This window comes from Gigantopelta aegis, chromosome 4, assembly GCF_016097555.1.
Source record: "Gigantopelta aegis isolate Gae_Host chromosome 4, Gae_host_genome, whole genome shotgun sequence".
NCBI classification, from domain to species: domain Eukaryota; kingdom Metazoa; phylum Mollusca; class Gastropoda; order Neomphalida; family Peltospiridae; genus Gigantopelta; species Gigantopelta aegis.
In genome coordinates, this window is record NC_054702.1 from 3137761 (window position 1) to 3154465 (window position 16705).

The 16705-nt window shown below is 34.4% G+C and overlaps 1 protein-coding gene across 3 annotated transcripts; it reads left to right on the plus strand.

The window, feature by feature from the left end:
• The first annotated feature begins 47 nt into the window (after positions 1 to 47).
• On the plus strand, positions 48 to 16283 carry LOC121372493 (transmembrane protein 138-like). 3 transcript variants are annotated; one of them, XM_041498835.1, is made up of 5 exons: positions 48 to 200; positions 1209 to 1392; positions 2795 to 2966; positions 14103 to 14181; positions 14749 to 16283. In XM_041498835.1, exons 2-5 carry the CDS (start codon positions 1265 to 1267, stop codon positions 14856 to 14858), a joined length of 489 nt encoding a protein of 162 aa, XP_041354769.1. In that variant the 5' UTR covers positions 48 to 200; positions 1209 to 1264; the 3' UTR covers positions 14859 to 16283. The 3 variants fall into 3 exon arrangements, with proteins under 3 accessions (XP_041354769.1, XP_041354768.1, XP_041354767.1); XM_041498834.1 differs by having other exon boundaries at positions 52 to 330; positions 1214 to 1392; XM_041498833.1 differs by having other exon boundaries at positions 57 to 330.
• Positions 16284 to 16705: the final 422 nt, after the last annotated feature.

Here is a 16705-nt window from a genome sequence, read left to right on the forward strand (position 1 = left end):
TACATTTAATGAGACATTAATTAATGATTGAAACAATATTTAGTGATGATAATCCCATCATACTTGAAGAAGATTACCAAATGATATACATGTTATTTTTGTTTAGCAAGACATATGACCTAGTTGTTAATAATGGTCTTATAATTGAGGAGGATGAAACGAGATTTTGCGTGATTTAGATGGGAATTCCTGTATCGACTGTAAACATTTGAGCAGAGTTTATAGATTTTGCTAAATATTATAATAATTGTTACAGGATGAACAGAATATTACGTATAGTCTAGCACAATATGTATTTTTTAATATATATTACAGTGTTTTATTAATAAGGTACTATACAAACCATAGATTTTGTCCAAGGTGTTAACTTTTTATCTGATATCACGATATTTTATGATGTTCAATATTATTATAATTGTTAATATTGTTATGCGCGTATAGTAGTAGAAATCAACCATAATCATAGTTTCCTACCGTTGTTATCGTATAAGGCTCCCTTTCTCCTCTCCTCCCCCTCCCCACCACTCATTTCTCTCTCTCTCTCTCTCTCTCTCTCTCTCTCTCTCTCTCTCTCTCTCTCTCTCTCTCTCTCTCTCTCTCTCTCTCTCTCTCTCTCTCTCTCTCTTCCTCTCTTCCCTCCACCTATCTCCCCTACCAAGATAACCATAAATTATGTTAAATAACAAGCATTGTTACCCATATGGGCAGAGAGAACTCTGAGAAGTGGTGAAAGAAAAGTGAAAAAAACCCACATTTCTTCCCCTAGATATGTTTTGACATCATACACAATGCTTCAGTATAGATGGTTAATTGTGTGTAAGAATAGTTTCCATGGTGGAAGTCAAGTCAACAAATAACTTACTTCATCAGCGATATATATATGACAGCTATGACGCAACGCTGCTTCTTGTTCTCATCTTGCAAACTTATTTTCAACAACAGTAATGTCAGTATCGTTCGAAAATCTTCCATAAAATGATAAATATTGAAAATCAGTAATAATTAGAATACCCAATTCGCTACTTGGCAATACCATTTATCTAGCATTTTTGAATTGATGTTCTTCCCTCGTCTTAGGCCCAGGAAGGACAACATCAATTCACTCGTGCAAAATATTGCCTAGTAGCTCATTGAGTATTCTCTAAGGCCTAGCTGTAGTTAAAATGTATTGAGTTGTCAATAAAGAATTTTTTTTTTTTTCATTCCAGTGCAGTTTGAGAAGAGATTGACTGATGTTACCGTGACAAAAGACGAATGACTCAAGATGATGCTGGTGAACCGATACCGCCCCATCCTCTACCTCCAGTACCTGCTGCTCACAGTCGACCTGTTCATGAACTCCTTCACCGAGATGCTCAGGTTTCAGAATGTTGTCCTGCTCATCCTGTTTGTGTAAGTTTATGTTCAGTCTAACACAGGTCTGTATCATTATGGAGCAGTCCAATTCATAATACCAGGCAGGCTTTAAGCTGTGTGTTATAGCCTTCAGTCAAATGTGAAATGAATTTCTAGTTAAACTACTGTTAACAAAAACACACACACATACACACACCCAATGTGATGAGCCCTCACCTGTGTATTATGTTTTGTGTTGTGTTCCTCTCCCTCTCCCCCTCAATGTGATGAGTCTCACCTGTATGTTATGTGTTGTGTTACTCCCCCTCCCCCTTCCCCCCCAATGTGATGAGTCCTCACCTGTGTGTTATGTTTTGTGTTGTGTTCCTCCCCCCCCCCCATGTGACGAGTCCTCACCTGTGTGTTATGTTTTGTTTTCAGAGTTCAAGACATCTGTATCCTGTTCTTGGTGATTGTCGTGTTTCCCCCCCCCTCCCCTCCCCCCTCCCTTGATGTGATGAGTCCTTACCTGTGTGTTATGTTTTGTTTTTAGAGTTCAAGACATCTGTATCCTGTTCTCGGTGATTGTCATGTTCCCCCCACCCACCCCCCGATGTGATGAGTCCTCACCTGTGTGTTGTGTTTTGTTTTCAGAGTTCAAGACATCTGTATCCTGTTCTTGGTGATTGTCGTGTTCCCCCCCCCCCCCCCCCCCCTCCCTGATGTGATGAGCCCTCACCTGTGTGTTATGTTTTGTTTTCAAAGTTCAAGACATCTGTATCCTGTTCTCGGTGATTGTCGAGTTCCCCCCCATCCCCCGATGTGAGGAGTCCTCACCTGTGTGTTGTGTTTTGTTTTCAAAGTTCAAGACATCTGTATCCTCTTCTCGGTGATTGTCGAGTTCCCCCCCATCCCCCCCCCCCCCCCCCTGTGAGGAGTCCTCACCTGTGTGTTATGTTTTGTTTTCAGAGTTCAAGACATCTGTATCCTGTTCTCGGTGATTGTCGAGTTCCCCCCCATCCCCCGATGTGAGGAGTCCTCACCTGTGTGTTATGTTTTGTTTTCAAAGTTCAAGACATCTGTATCCTCTTCTCGGTGATTGTCGAGTTCCCCCCCATCCCCCGATGTGAGGAGTCCTCACCTGTGTGTTATGTTTTGTTTTCAGAGTTCAAGACATCTGTATCCTGTTCTCGGTGATTGTCGAGTTCCCCCCCATCCCCCGATGTGAGGAGTCCTCACCTGTGTGTTATGTTTTGTTTTCAAAGTTCAAGACATCTGTATCCTCTTCTCGGTGATTGTCGAGTTCCCCCCCATCCCCCGATGTGAGGAGTCCTCACCTGTGTGTTATGTTTTGTTTTCAGAGTTCAAGACATCTGTATCCTGTTCTCGGTGATTGTCGAGTTCCCCCCCATCCCCCGATGTGAGGAGTCCTCACCTGTGTGTTATGTTTTGTTTTCAGAGTTCAAGACATCTGTATCCTGTTCTCGGTGATTGTCGTCTTCCTCATGTTCTTCAACACCTACATCTTCCAGGCCGGCCTCGTCAACATCCTGGTGAACAAGTTCCGTGTCGCCATCAGCGTCACCTTCATCTACTTCGCTCTCTGTATCGGCCTCCATGTTTATGGAATGGTAAGAGATAACTTTCATCTTCTAACTATAATGCATGGCTTAATATAGGCAGGGTCTTGAGTGTTTAAAAAAATTATGGAAAAGCAGAAATGTTTGTAGAGAGAAAAATTTGTGGTATGCTGAGACTGATTAAAATTGAGATTTATGGTAATATTACAGCTCAATGATCAAGACTACATTGTCATCAACAGACCAGTATAACGTTGTACATTAAATATTAAAAAGACATTGATCAACAAAATTAGCTACTGTTAGAGCCTAATTATTTCATAAATGTGTTCCCTGCTGGATATTTAAAATAAATAATTGAGACATGATGAATATAATTTAATGTGCTGTCAGACCCTATTTTTTAAACACTACAGTATTATGTTTTACTATCACTATTAGAGTCCTGGTTGATAATTGAAATCGGACATAAGTGAGATTTTATTGTTTATATTATCCATTATACAAAGAGTTTCTGGTCATCCTGGTATTTCTAAAACCACAAAATGCATTTTTCATATTTTTAAAACTCATTTACTTCTGAGAAGTAACAGTTGTGGAGACAAGCTCTAATCTATTTTGTAGGGACACAATTCCCTGTTTCAATATCAAAGACTCAATTTACTCCATTGTAACTTTGTATTTTTATGGGTAGAAACTAGGGTCTGTAACTTTAATTATTAAAATATCTGCAGGGCTTCTAGAATTTTGATAAAGATCCACTAGCCATGGGATCAATGATTTTAAAAAGTTACTAGACATGATTAAAAATTCACTAGCCCTACTTTACATTGTATTTACAATTTACTAATAGTAATAATCGGACATGTCACCTAAAGAAGGAGATTAAAAACACTTAGAGTGGGGGTGGGGGCAAGGTATTAATATTTACAAAATACACTTAAATGTAGCCTACATTTGACAACTTTGTTTTTCACTAGCCGTTGGGCATAGTGATAGTAGTTATTTACTAGCCCAGTATTGAATATTACTAGCCACGGGAGTGGGGCTACCATAATCTAGAAGCCCTGCATCTGTCATGTTAGCGTTTCACATTAGTTTTCTGTATGTCATCATATTTTGCCAATTTATAAATAAATTTTAAAACACAGGTTTTTGAAATTTATTTATAATTTGGCAAAATATGGTTACATACATAATATGATTACATACACAATATGATTACACACGGAATGTGATTACATACACAATATTATTACACAGAATGTGATTACATACACAATATTATTACACAGAGTATGATTACATACACAATATGATTACAGAATATGATTACATACACAATATGATTACACAATATGATTACATACACAATATGATTACACAGAATATGATTACATACACAATATGATTACACGATATGATTACATACACAATATGATTACAGAATATGATTACATACACAATATGATTACAGAATATGATTACATACACACTATGATTACACAGAATATGATTACATACACAATATGATTACAGAATATGATTACATACACAATATTATTACACACAATATGATTACATACAGGCATCGAAATAAGTCTAGAACAGTCGTTCAGGTTACCGGGAGGTTACCACATGTAAGAAAAGTTGAGAACGGTGTTTCGTTCTTGACAAAAATTTCTGAACGTAAACCAGACAATGCATTCCGGTCTTCTGCGTTTCATTTTCTCGTAAGGAATTGCACGTACTTGTGCAATTGCAAGCAATTATAGTTATTCCGTGTTTAAGCAGCGTCCACTAGATGAATTTACTTCTGCGTTTCGTTTTCTCGTACGAAATTGCACCGATGTTTGTGCGCATTTGTGCAATTGCAAGCAGTCTTGGCAGTCCACATTTAAGTTTCTGTCGCGGGTCAGGCCATTGGCTATCCAGAGACCGGACCCGCGACAGACATGCTCAAAACTCCAGTGGTATATGAGCAGGTTAATACATATCGGTTTCGGCATCCGCATTTAAACCAGCGCCCACTAGATAAATTTACTTCCGGATTTCATTTCTCATACCGATGTTCGCGCGTACCGATACAATTTCAGAATTATTATTATCTTTCATTGTTGTATGATAAAATACAAGAAAATAGAAAACAGAACATTTTAATTTTAATCAATTTATTTATTCAATTGTTCAGTTATTAAATAGTAGTCACATACTTGTAAAGAATTATATGTAATACATTAAGAACAGTGATAACATACAGAATGAATCATAAATACATGTATACTACAATAATCATCTAACACACATACAAGGGCGTTAAAAGTAGTAGTAATAGGAATTCAATTCTAACTTTCATATAGTTGTGGTAACCTATGGGTTACCAGGCTATATTTTGTGGTAATCTGTAAATGGGTTACCAGACACAATGCTTATTTCAATGCCTGACATACACAATATGATTACAAAATATGATTACATACACAATGTGATTACAGAATACGATTACATACAGAATGTAATTACAGAATATGATTACATACAGAATGTGATTACATACAGAATGTGATTACAGAATATGATTACATACACAATGTGATTACAGAATATGATTACATACAGAATGTGATTACAGAATGTGATTACAGAATATGATTACATACAGAATGTGATTACATACACAATATTATTACACAGAATGTGATTACATACACAATATTATTACACAGAATATGATTACATACACAATATGATTACAGAATATGATTACATACACAATGTGATTACAGAATATGATTACATACACAGTGTGATTACAGAATATGATTACATACACAATGTGATTACATAATGTGATTACAGAATATGATTACATACAGAATGTGATTACAGAATATGATTACATACAGAATGTGATTACAGAATGTGATTACATACACAATATTATTACACAGAATGTGATTACATACACAATATTATTACACAGAATATGATTACATACACAATATGATTACAGAATATGATTACATACACAATGTGATTACAGAATATGATTACATACACAATGTGATTACAGAATATGATTACATACAGAATGTGATTACAGAATATGATTACATACACAATGTGATTACAGAATGTGATTACATACACAATGTGATTACAGAATGTGATTACATACAGAATGCGATTACAGAATATGATTACATACAGAATGCGATTACAGAATATGATTACATACAGAATGTGATTACAGAATATGATTACAGACAGAATATGATTACAGACAGAATGTGACTACAGAATATGATTACAGACAGAATGTGATTACAGAATATGATTACAGACAGAATGTGACTACAGAATATGATTACAGACAGAATGTGATTACAGAATATGATTACAGACAGAATGTTATTACATACAGAATATGATTACAGACAGAATGTTATTACATACAGAATATGATTACATACAGAATGTGACTACAGAATATGATTACAGACAGAATGTGACTACAGAATATGATTACAGACAGAATGTGATTACAGAATATGATTACAGACAGAATGTGATTACATACAGAATATGATTACATACAGAATGTGACTACATACAGAATGTGACTACAGACAGAATGTGATTACAGAATATGATTACAGACAGAATGTGACTACAGACAGAATGTGATTACAGAATATGATTACAGACAGAATGTGACTACAGACAGAATGTGATTACAGAATATGATTACAGACAGAATGTGATTACATACAGAATATGATTACATACAGAATGTGACTACAGACAGAATGTGATTACAGAATATGATTACATACAGAATGTGACTACAGACAGAATGTGATTACAGAATATGATTACAGACAGAATGTGATTACATACAGAATATGATTACATACAGAATGTGACTACAGAATATGATTACAGACAGAATGTGATTACATACAGAATGTGACTACAGACAGAATGTGACTACAGAATATGATTACAGACAGAATGTGATTACAGAATATGATTACAGACAGAATGTGATTACATACAGAATATGATTACATACAGAATGTGATTACAGAATATGATTACAGACAGAATGTGATTACAGAATATGATTACAGACAGAATGTTATTACAGAATATGATTACATACAGAATGTGACTACAGACAGAATGTGATTACACGCAGAAAATGATTACACACAGAAAGTGATTACACACAGAATGTGATTACACACAGAAAACTAATAAAAGGCCTGAGAATTGAAAATTTGCATAAACCATTTATTGGTTATCAGGGGTGCAGAAATGGAAAATATTTCACTAGCCCACTGTACCAGAACCAATTAAAATATACTAGTCTGCCAGCCCATATAATATATTAAAAATATAATATACTGTCTTCACTTCAAATGATATATATTAATATATATTTTAATGACAAAAACATTATTAAGGACACTTGGTAAGTGATCAACATCACATGACAAACAAAACAAACCCCAAACCTTGACTAAAAAATCAAGAAATTTTGAAATATTCTGGTAAAGGTGGATTTTTTTACATTTTTTAAATATAGATTTACAAAATTCAAGTGACATTCCGCAAGTATTTAACAAAACAATCTATTCAAAACACACTGCCAACATACTTTCAATGTAAACAAGCCACTGAATGGTTTGGAATTCTGGCATGGCTGATGCACAGTCACGGATTTGATGCAAAAAAAATAAAAGTAATGTACAGTCAGTCAGAAAAAAGATTGATCGCCCTTATACTGGTATTTGCATTTTCATGGGTGGGCAGGATGTAGCCCAGTGGTAAAGTGTTCGCTTGATGCGTGGTCAGTCTAGGATCGATCCCCGTCAGTGGACCCATTGAGCTATTTTTTGTTGCAGCCAGTGCTCAACAACTGGTATAACAAAGGTCATGGTATGTACTATCCTGCCTGTGGGATGGTGCATATAAAAGATCCCTTGCTGCTAATCGAAAAGAAAAACGCATGAAGTGGCAACAGCGGGTTTCCTCTCTCAATATCTGTGTGGTCCTTAACCATATATCTGACACCATATAATCGTAAATAAAATATGTTAAGTGCGTCGTTAAATAAAGCATTTCTTTCCTTCCTTTTTTAAAGTCTTCCCTCAGAATTGTTAATCACATTTGGCACTTCTGGTTATTCAAAAACAAATTCAGGTAAGCCATTTCGTGTTTAGGTAACCCATCATGAACATGTAAATGATGTCATAAACTCAATGCACGAACAAAACCTGGGTTACGCAAACTGAAACTATCACTCGCAATTTTCTGAGGCCTGTATAATTACGTTTTGTTTATTTGTTGAATAAGTTACTGGTTTAGAATTGGTGTAGGCAGGCTAAACAAATAATGCTGTAAGTTACCGGTTTAGAATTGGTGTAGGCAGGCTAAACAAATAATGCTGTAAGTTACCGGTTTAGAATTGGTGTAGGCAGGCTAAACAAATAATGCTGTAAGTTACCGGTTTAGAATTGGTGTAGGCAGGCTAAACAAATAATGCTGTAAGTTACTGGTTTAGAATTGGTTTAGGCAGGCTAAACAAATAATGCTGTAAGTTACTGGTTTAGAATTGGTGTAGGCAGGCTAAACAAATAATGCTGTAAGTTACGGTTTAGAATTGGTGTAGGCAGGCTAAACAAATAATGCTGTAAGTTACTGGTTTAGAATTGGTGTAGGCAGGCTAAACAAATAATGCTGTAAGTTACTGTTTAGAATTGGTGTAGGCAGGCTAAACAAATAATGCTGTAAGTTACTGGTTTAGAATTGGTGTAGGCAGGCTAAACAAATAATGCTGTAAGTTACTGGTTTAGAATTGGTATAGGCAGGCTAAACAAATAATGCTGTAAGTTACTGTTTAGAATTGGTGTAGGCAGGCTAAACAAATAATGCTGTAAGTTACTGGTTTAGAATTGGTGTAGGCAGGCTAAACAAATAATGCTGTAAGTTACTGGTTTAGAATTGGTGTAGGCAGGCTAAACAAATAATGCTGTAAGTTACTGGTTTAGAATTGGTGTAGGCAGGCTAAACAAATAATGCTGTAAGTTACCGGTTTAGAATTGGTGTAGGCAGGCTAAACAAATAATGCTGTAAGTTACCGGTTTAGAATTGGTGTAGGCAGGCTAAACAAATAATGCTGTAAGTTACCGGTTTAGAATTGGTGTAGGCAGGCTAAACAAATAATGCTGTAAGTTTAGAATTGCTATAAGTGTCAGTGAGTATGTAGCCTTTGGCAAACACATTTCAAAATTGCTATGAGTAACACATTGTTAACTTTTGAGTCTTGATTACTCCATACATCGCATGTGGCAGAGGTTACTTATTATATTGTACACTAGCTTTGCCTGTTGTGCAAGCCATTAATCTGTGACGTCTTGTTGTTTCTAATTGTATCATGTGGTATGTGGTAATACATGTCTGTGAATTGTGACCTGTTTGGCATGTTTGAGTCTGACTGCAAATCAATGTTTGTTTTGTTGTCTTTGCCTCCATAGATATTGAGCCAGGTATGAATTTTTTCCATGTTTTTTACGAATCACGGTGTTGTATACATAGTACCCAAAATCTAAAGCATGTATCTGATCCATTCAGTAATTCCTTCAGTGTCCTTTTTAAGTTTTATCATTTTATGTTTACATGTTCCCTACCAGTTTATCCTATCCATCCAATAATTAAACCTAACATTCTTCTTCTTCAGCTGGTATCATTCCTTCAAGTGTGTTTGGTTTTCAGCTTTAGTTAGTAGTTTTAACTTCTAAAGACGTACATTATATCCTTGATATTGGAGACATGAATCTGTCGAAGAATGATAACAGCAGTAATTATTATTTCATGCAGTATTGATGATCTATAATCATGTTTATATCTTGTAGCATATGACAAGTTAAACTAGAATTACTTTATCACAAATAGTATGTAACGTTAAGCCCCCACCCCATCCTTCAAATCTACTTCATTGGCTCTTACAAAGAAAAATAAGAAATAGTTTTGAAAATGTTACGTAATTCTAAACAAATACCCCTCCCTCAAATTTGATAACATACCTATTTGAGCCTCTCTTTGGGCATTTGTTCATGAATTTTTGCAAGCATATCAGTCAGAATAGACAAGACTGTAATACTGTAAATCATGTAATTAATACGTCATGATATTATTGCGTCCGTACATGAGTGAACAAAAATGCGGGGTTTTTTTAATGCGTCGGGCAAAAGTCCACATCACATAAAAACTTCAGTTGTGTTGTTATTATATTGTTTGGGCTTCATCTTTCATGTTAAAAGAAGTCAGTAGTTGTTTTTACAGCTACTACATAACCTGAAGCTAATCGCATGGTGGGTCGACCAGGAAGCCCTAATTACTTAAAGTAGTGTAATTAGTATAACTACACCTTATTGTTAAGTTAAAGTAGTGTAATTAGTATAACTACACCTTATTGTTAAGGGTATGGCTCGCACTTTTGTGTGGTGGTTGCTTCTAATTAATCCACCAGTAGGAATAAAAGGTAAACGGGTCGCTATTACAGGGCACAATATTTCACGCGAACGCAGATGTATTATTCTAACAAATGTTTTAGACTGATTTTATACACTTGATGCGCAGCACAGGAATAGACGTTAACAATTGCGATATATTGCAACAGTGACAACTTGCGACCTGTCTAAATTAAATGCCATGTATAGAGTCGAGCCAAATGGTTTGAAGAAATACGCAGGGATTGTTGGTTACGGTTATATAATTTTCTACTGTTTCATTTTTAAAAGAATATATTTAGTAATAAAATTTGTTGATTATAATTTTACAAATGTTCAAAACAGTTTAAATGTACACAGTAATCCAGAAGTGTATGAAAATTTGAAAAATACTCACATCGCAAAATGAGCTTTTTAAAAACAAAACATTTGGAACATCACTGTATTATATAACCGCTATGATATTCCAGGAAAGTGAAAATAGAATGGCAACATCGAAACGAAAGAAAGATTCTTGAAGTATTCACAAAAAGACGTTTAACAAAAAATGTTTTTGTATTTTGTTTCATCTTTATATTATAAAAGTTTTATTTTATTTAGAAGTATTATAGTAAAATCCTGCACATTTTTTGTATTGGGAATGAGACTAAACAAAATGCGTCATTATTATTGCGTCGATGTGTTCGCCGCATTTTTCACTTTAATTACTTGCTTGCATTAATTTCATGATTTACAGTATTTTGTTTTTGTTATCTGTATCTGTATTTTGGGGCCGGTAATGAGCTTTGGTGCACCTACCTGAGTGGAAATATTAAAACTTGTAAGAACTTCAAACTCGTTGTAATGCAAAAATCAGTTGGGTCCCAAGGTGGGTGGTATAACAAGGTTTGATTAGCCCATGGAGTGGCGGCAGTGGTTTCCTGTCTCATTATCTGTGTGGTCCGTGACCATATGCCTGATGCCATATAGTCAGAAGTAAAAATGTGTGGAGTGCATAGTTAAATAATACATTTCTTTTCTTTCTTCCTTCTTCAGGACATCATATAATTATAATTTATAATTATTTTTTGTCTTTATGTTCACTTATTTTTGTCCTTTTTGGGGTCTCAGGATTTATTAATTTAGTTAGTATTTTAATTGAACTGTAATGAAACAGACTCAGCATGCAGCTCACAGTTTGTTATCATATAGTTATGTCACTTCAGGTTCATACATACATACAGGTACATGTACACGCATTCACATTTTGATGTATGGTTCGGTTTTCTTTCACTTTGCACAATCCAGGAAATGATTTTTAATTTTTTTTGTTAATATTTAGTAACCGTGAGTTTATTAGGTCCAACAGTTTTGCTTTAATATGGACTAGTTAAGGAATATCTTTGTATGAGGGACAGGATTTAGCTCAGTCGTTTTGAGTGCTCGATTGAGGTGCTTGTGTCGCAGGATCGAACCACCTCCGTGGATCCACTCAACTGATTGGGTTTTTTCTCATTCCAACCAGTGCACCACAACTAGTTAAAGGCCGTGGTATGTGCTTTCCTGTCCGATCCCTTGCTGCATTAGGAAAAATGTAGCAGGTTTCTCTGATGGTTATGTGTCCGAATTACCAAATGTTTGACATCTAATAGCTTATGATTTATTAATTAATGTGGTCTAGTGGTGTCGTTAAACAAAACAAACTTTAACATTTGTACTAATGGGTTTTGGGCCTTTTTTTCACTGGATATCTGTATCTATTATGTATTATAAATCATAGTTCACATATTCTATCACTGACTTGGATGTCCAACTGTTACACATACATTTTAGGCCTACACAAACCGTTTTGTGTAACCCGTTTCTTTATTTTAAAAATAAAATGTTTATTGGCATTGAAGTGACATGATCATGTAAACGACTTTAAAAATGTAATAATAGTTGACTGCTTACTAAATTTGTAAGTATTTATATCATGTCATAAAGTGTTTTGTTCATAAATGATTTGCATAACTGATGCATGAAGAAAATTATCGTTTATGCAATTTTTGCATGCATGCATTACACATATCTATATTATACATTACACATCTATAATATATTTTTTAAAGAATAAAGACAATATAATGCTGATGACCAATATGTCATAATGTTTCATTCCTTTACTGTTTTTCTTCTTTAAAAGTGTTTTTAAAAAGAATATACTCTACAAAATTAATTAAGTGCCAGTAGATATTTGTAACATTTTAATTTATATATGGTACAAAATAAGAACTACATGTATGTTTAAAAATCATCTCTGATCAATTCTTAGTAATATTATATAACACTGGCAAAAACTAACCACATAGTCTAATGGCTCTTATTTAATTTTGTTGAGTATAAAAATACTGACGGTCCAGTAAAAGTTTGAGTCAAATGACGGGAAACAGAGGGCTGAATTTACACAGCTTGTTTATGTCTGAATACATTTACAATGCTTAAACACCTGATTTTAAGAAAAACAGGCTTCGTAAATTCGGCCCAGAATGTTTAAGGATTGTCTTATCTTGTGTAATGTTTATTCAGCAGCTTATACAAGTTTACTGAGTTTTAAACATTAATTATATTGTATGTGAAAGCTAAATGTTGACTGTATTTGTTGGTAAATGTATGTCAGTTAAAAACTGTTGGTTAAAACTTTGCTTGTATACATGTACATTTGGTTTATAGACTGAGAATTGATAGGAAGACTGGAGACAAAAATTAATAAAACAAATTGTACATTATTATCCACATGGTTCAATATAACTGAGGTAATATTAATCATACGAAGCACATGTGTAATAACAAGTGTGATGACGTAATTTTAGAAAGAGAGGTCATAACATGACGTTGTTTTCTCCAGTCTAGTAAGATCTGTTTCAGAATTGATCACATGGGACAGGCCTCACCGGGAAACAAATTGATGGGCAGTCGCATTGATAACTCCCCCTGATGGGAGCACATCAACAAAATAACCACTCACAATACCCAAGTGATAATGTTCTGTTCTTTGGGACTACATAATTGATCAGTTCTGTTTTTTTAAATGGAAAAATCTGCTTAATGAAGAGTTTTATAGAATGATTTACACTAATGAAGCATGACAGCTGATAATTCTCATTACAATTTTATGGGTGGCAAGTATACCCTGTGACGTTAAAAAATACTGCTGACCGGTACGTAATTTGTGTCTAGACGGTGGTAATTAATGGCTTGTCCAAATATACACCTGCCAATCAGGAATCACAGGTGGAGGCCACAGCGCCTGTTATATATAATAGCCGTCACGTTTAACTGTTTTATCAATTAAATATAATAATATACTTGTTGATATTAAGCAATAATGTGTATTATTATATACATTGTTGAATATGCATATCAGTGCAAAAGCCTTGCGTGAGCATTCCTTTAAAGAAAAAATGTATCTGCAGTGCTACCTCCAGGCTTCTCCATTTGATCAATTATGAAACAGCCCTTATGTTAAGCACCATCCTAATCAACAATGCAGTCTGTAAAATGTAGCTGGCATAAACTTACAACAGCTGATGAAATTTACCATTGGCCTGAGTGTCTAACAACAAGACAAAACATTTCTCAGTTTTTTTGTCTATCTCTATAGTGGATTTTGTCAGCAGTTAAAAACGACATCTTTTTCTCTTTATTTCAGACTCTGCGATGGGATGATCCAAATAAATATATTTGGGATAACACTGGCTACAGAGTGTTGTATGTCTGTCAGAGAACTGGTAAGTTACATTAACATGAAAGGGTAAAAACCTAATTTTGTTTCAAACATACCAACCATCTGCAAATTGGTGTTTATAGATTGCATTGAAAAATAAGTACAAGATTTGTAAAGGTGTAACATCAAAGTGAAAGTAACCTAGCTCCAGACGAGATAAGTCAATGAATTGAATAATTTTATTCTGCTTAGACTGTATATCACTTTTGCTCATTAGATAAATTTTAGAACAACTCGTAAGATTAATGGAATCTAATAGCCACTCGTGTAATATTCTCTACCTGTACTGGTGCTGCTATGATTAGTGATGAGCACACAATTGCATATATATGAAAAAGGCAATTCTATTATAAAAACAACTTTATTTCTCATACAGTTCACAAGACATAGAACTGATATACATTTACTACATGAGCATGTTCCCAGACTTGTTGAAAATCACATCCTCTCCATTGACAACCAGGAATAAAGTTTTCATTGGCAATCATTGTGATTTGTGCATGTTCTAAGTATTAATATGTCCATTTCATAAATTCAGCATAACAACTGACATTTGACCTTGTTTTTTCAGTTGCTGTTTTCTATTATTATTTCTATAAGAGAACTGCATTAAAATTGGGAGATCCAGTTTTCTATCAAGATTCTCTTTGGATTCGTAGAGAGTTTGAGAAGAGAAGATAGGACAGCTGTTATATATATATATATATATATATAGTAGGTTGACTGTGTTTTATAAAGATTCCAGCTGAATTCATACAGCATGTGAGAAAAGGAGAGAAAATATCAAAAGAACTATAATCAACTTAGGTCATCTACTGTTTTGTTTAGAACTGCATTAAAATTGTGTGGATTTTAAGTTTTATGAAGTTTATAGCTGAATTCATAGAGTTTGAGAAGAAGAAAAATATATTTTAGAACTTCGATATTAAGCTTAGATGATCCAGTGTTTTATCTAGATCCTGATTGGATTTTGGCAGTTTGAAAACAGGGCATGCATGTACACGTAGGAAGAATTTGGTAAACGTCATTGAAATTAGATGCATTCATTGTGCTATTAAGATTTCAAATTCATGTGTAGATTGTGAACATTTTTAGAAACGTATTAAAATTACATTTAGGTGGATTTTGTTTTACATCTGGATCCGTAGAGCATTTGAGAAGATGAGATGGATTTAAAATATGGGCTTTGTAATAAATATTATTTGACAATAGTTGAATATGAAGTACCTTACAGCTGGACAGTGCATTACTTCACACACACCATATAATCAAAGTGCTTTCTTCCGTTGATGGTATAAACTGACAGCAAGACATCTGAATGACCGATGATTATGTATGTGGTTAGTGATACCTGAAAAAATTAGATTTTATTATCATTGAAAAATTCCCAGTTCTGCATATGTACATGTACACCTTTATTAACTGATTTTTAAATGCCTTTATGTTGATATTGTGTTTTCCGTCCATATGTCTGTCAATTTTTTTATTTTTTTATTATGACTAATTTCCATGTAACGAAGATAATGAACATGAAAAGGTTATTTTAATTTTACTGTGGAAAACTAGATATATACTGGAATTCAATTATGATATGATTGACAGTAATGTATTAAGTACGGGTTTGCATTGACGTAAATATGTGTTCATAAAGAATATTTCTTTAAAATATTTGTGTCACTGTCACCCAACACCTGTGGGTTTTGCGCATAGTTTTGGATGACTGTCGTATGGTAAAAGTTGATGGTATCGGTCAGTATGCCCCTGATTGTCTCCCATTATATCTCATTTTTCATATACTTTGATAGCTGATGTAGTTTTGATGCTGGGGTGTCATTAAACATTCATCCATTCATTCATTCTTAGCCGCCACATCTAATGCTAATACAGTAAGACTTGCAGACAGGACAAGCCTATGTATCAGTCGCGTCTCGGAGTGAGTGATTCAATCTACCACAGGCCAGTGTGTCACTGACCTGCAGTTTAACTACCTGAAGACTGGTGGGGAAGTGTATCATGTGATATACTGAGTGTCTTTTATAATTATTTATGTTACATGTCAGTATGTTATTACCATGCTTCTCAAATAAAATATATATTTAATTTTTATTTTGTGATTCATTAAGTTTTTTTGGATATGTGTTTTAAAATTACTAGCTTAGAATTTGATACAAAAATGGATATATATATCGTTACACTATATTTAAATTTACTATTTATAGACCAGGAGCCAAGTGAGATTTAATTGTGAGAGTTCCAAAAGGGTTGAGGTGTAAAGGGACCCCAACTGACTACAGAAACCCAATTCTTAAGTAAATATAGTGTGGGAGTAAATAGGGGGCGCTACTGAAATTCCCACCAAAATGGGATTTAATTGTTGTGAAAGTTCCATCTAAAATTCCTTTGCTACTTATTAGAGGACATGTCACTGAGCCCATATCCACAACTTAAGAAAATATATTTTGCGGGAAAGACTACTTAAGAAAGACTCTAATTAGTGCTAATTGGGGATTTAATTGTTGTGAAAGTTC

Bases quoted from the DNA above. Each gene is read 5' to 3' on its own strand.
- LOC121372493 (XM_041498835.1), top strand. From the start codon at position 1,265: ATGATGCTGGTGAACCGATACCGCCCCATCCTCTACCTCCAGTACCTG. The intron at 1,393-2,794 runs GTAAGTTTATGT...TTTTGTTTTCAG, and splicing joins GTCCTGCTCATCCTGTTTGT to AGTTCAAGACATCTGTATCC. The intron at 2,967-14,102 runs GTAAGAGATAAC...TCTTTATTTCAG, and splicing joins GCCTCCATGTTTATGGAATG to ACTCTGCGATGGGATGATCC.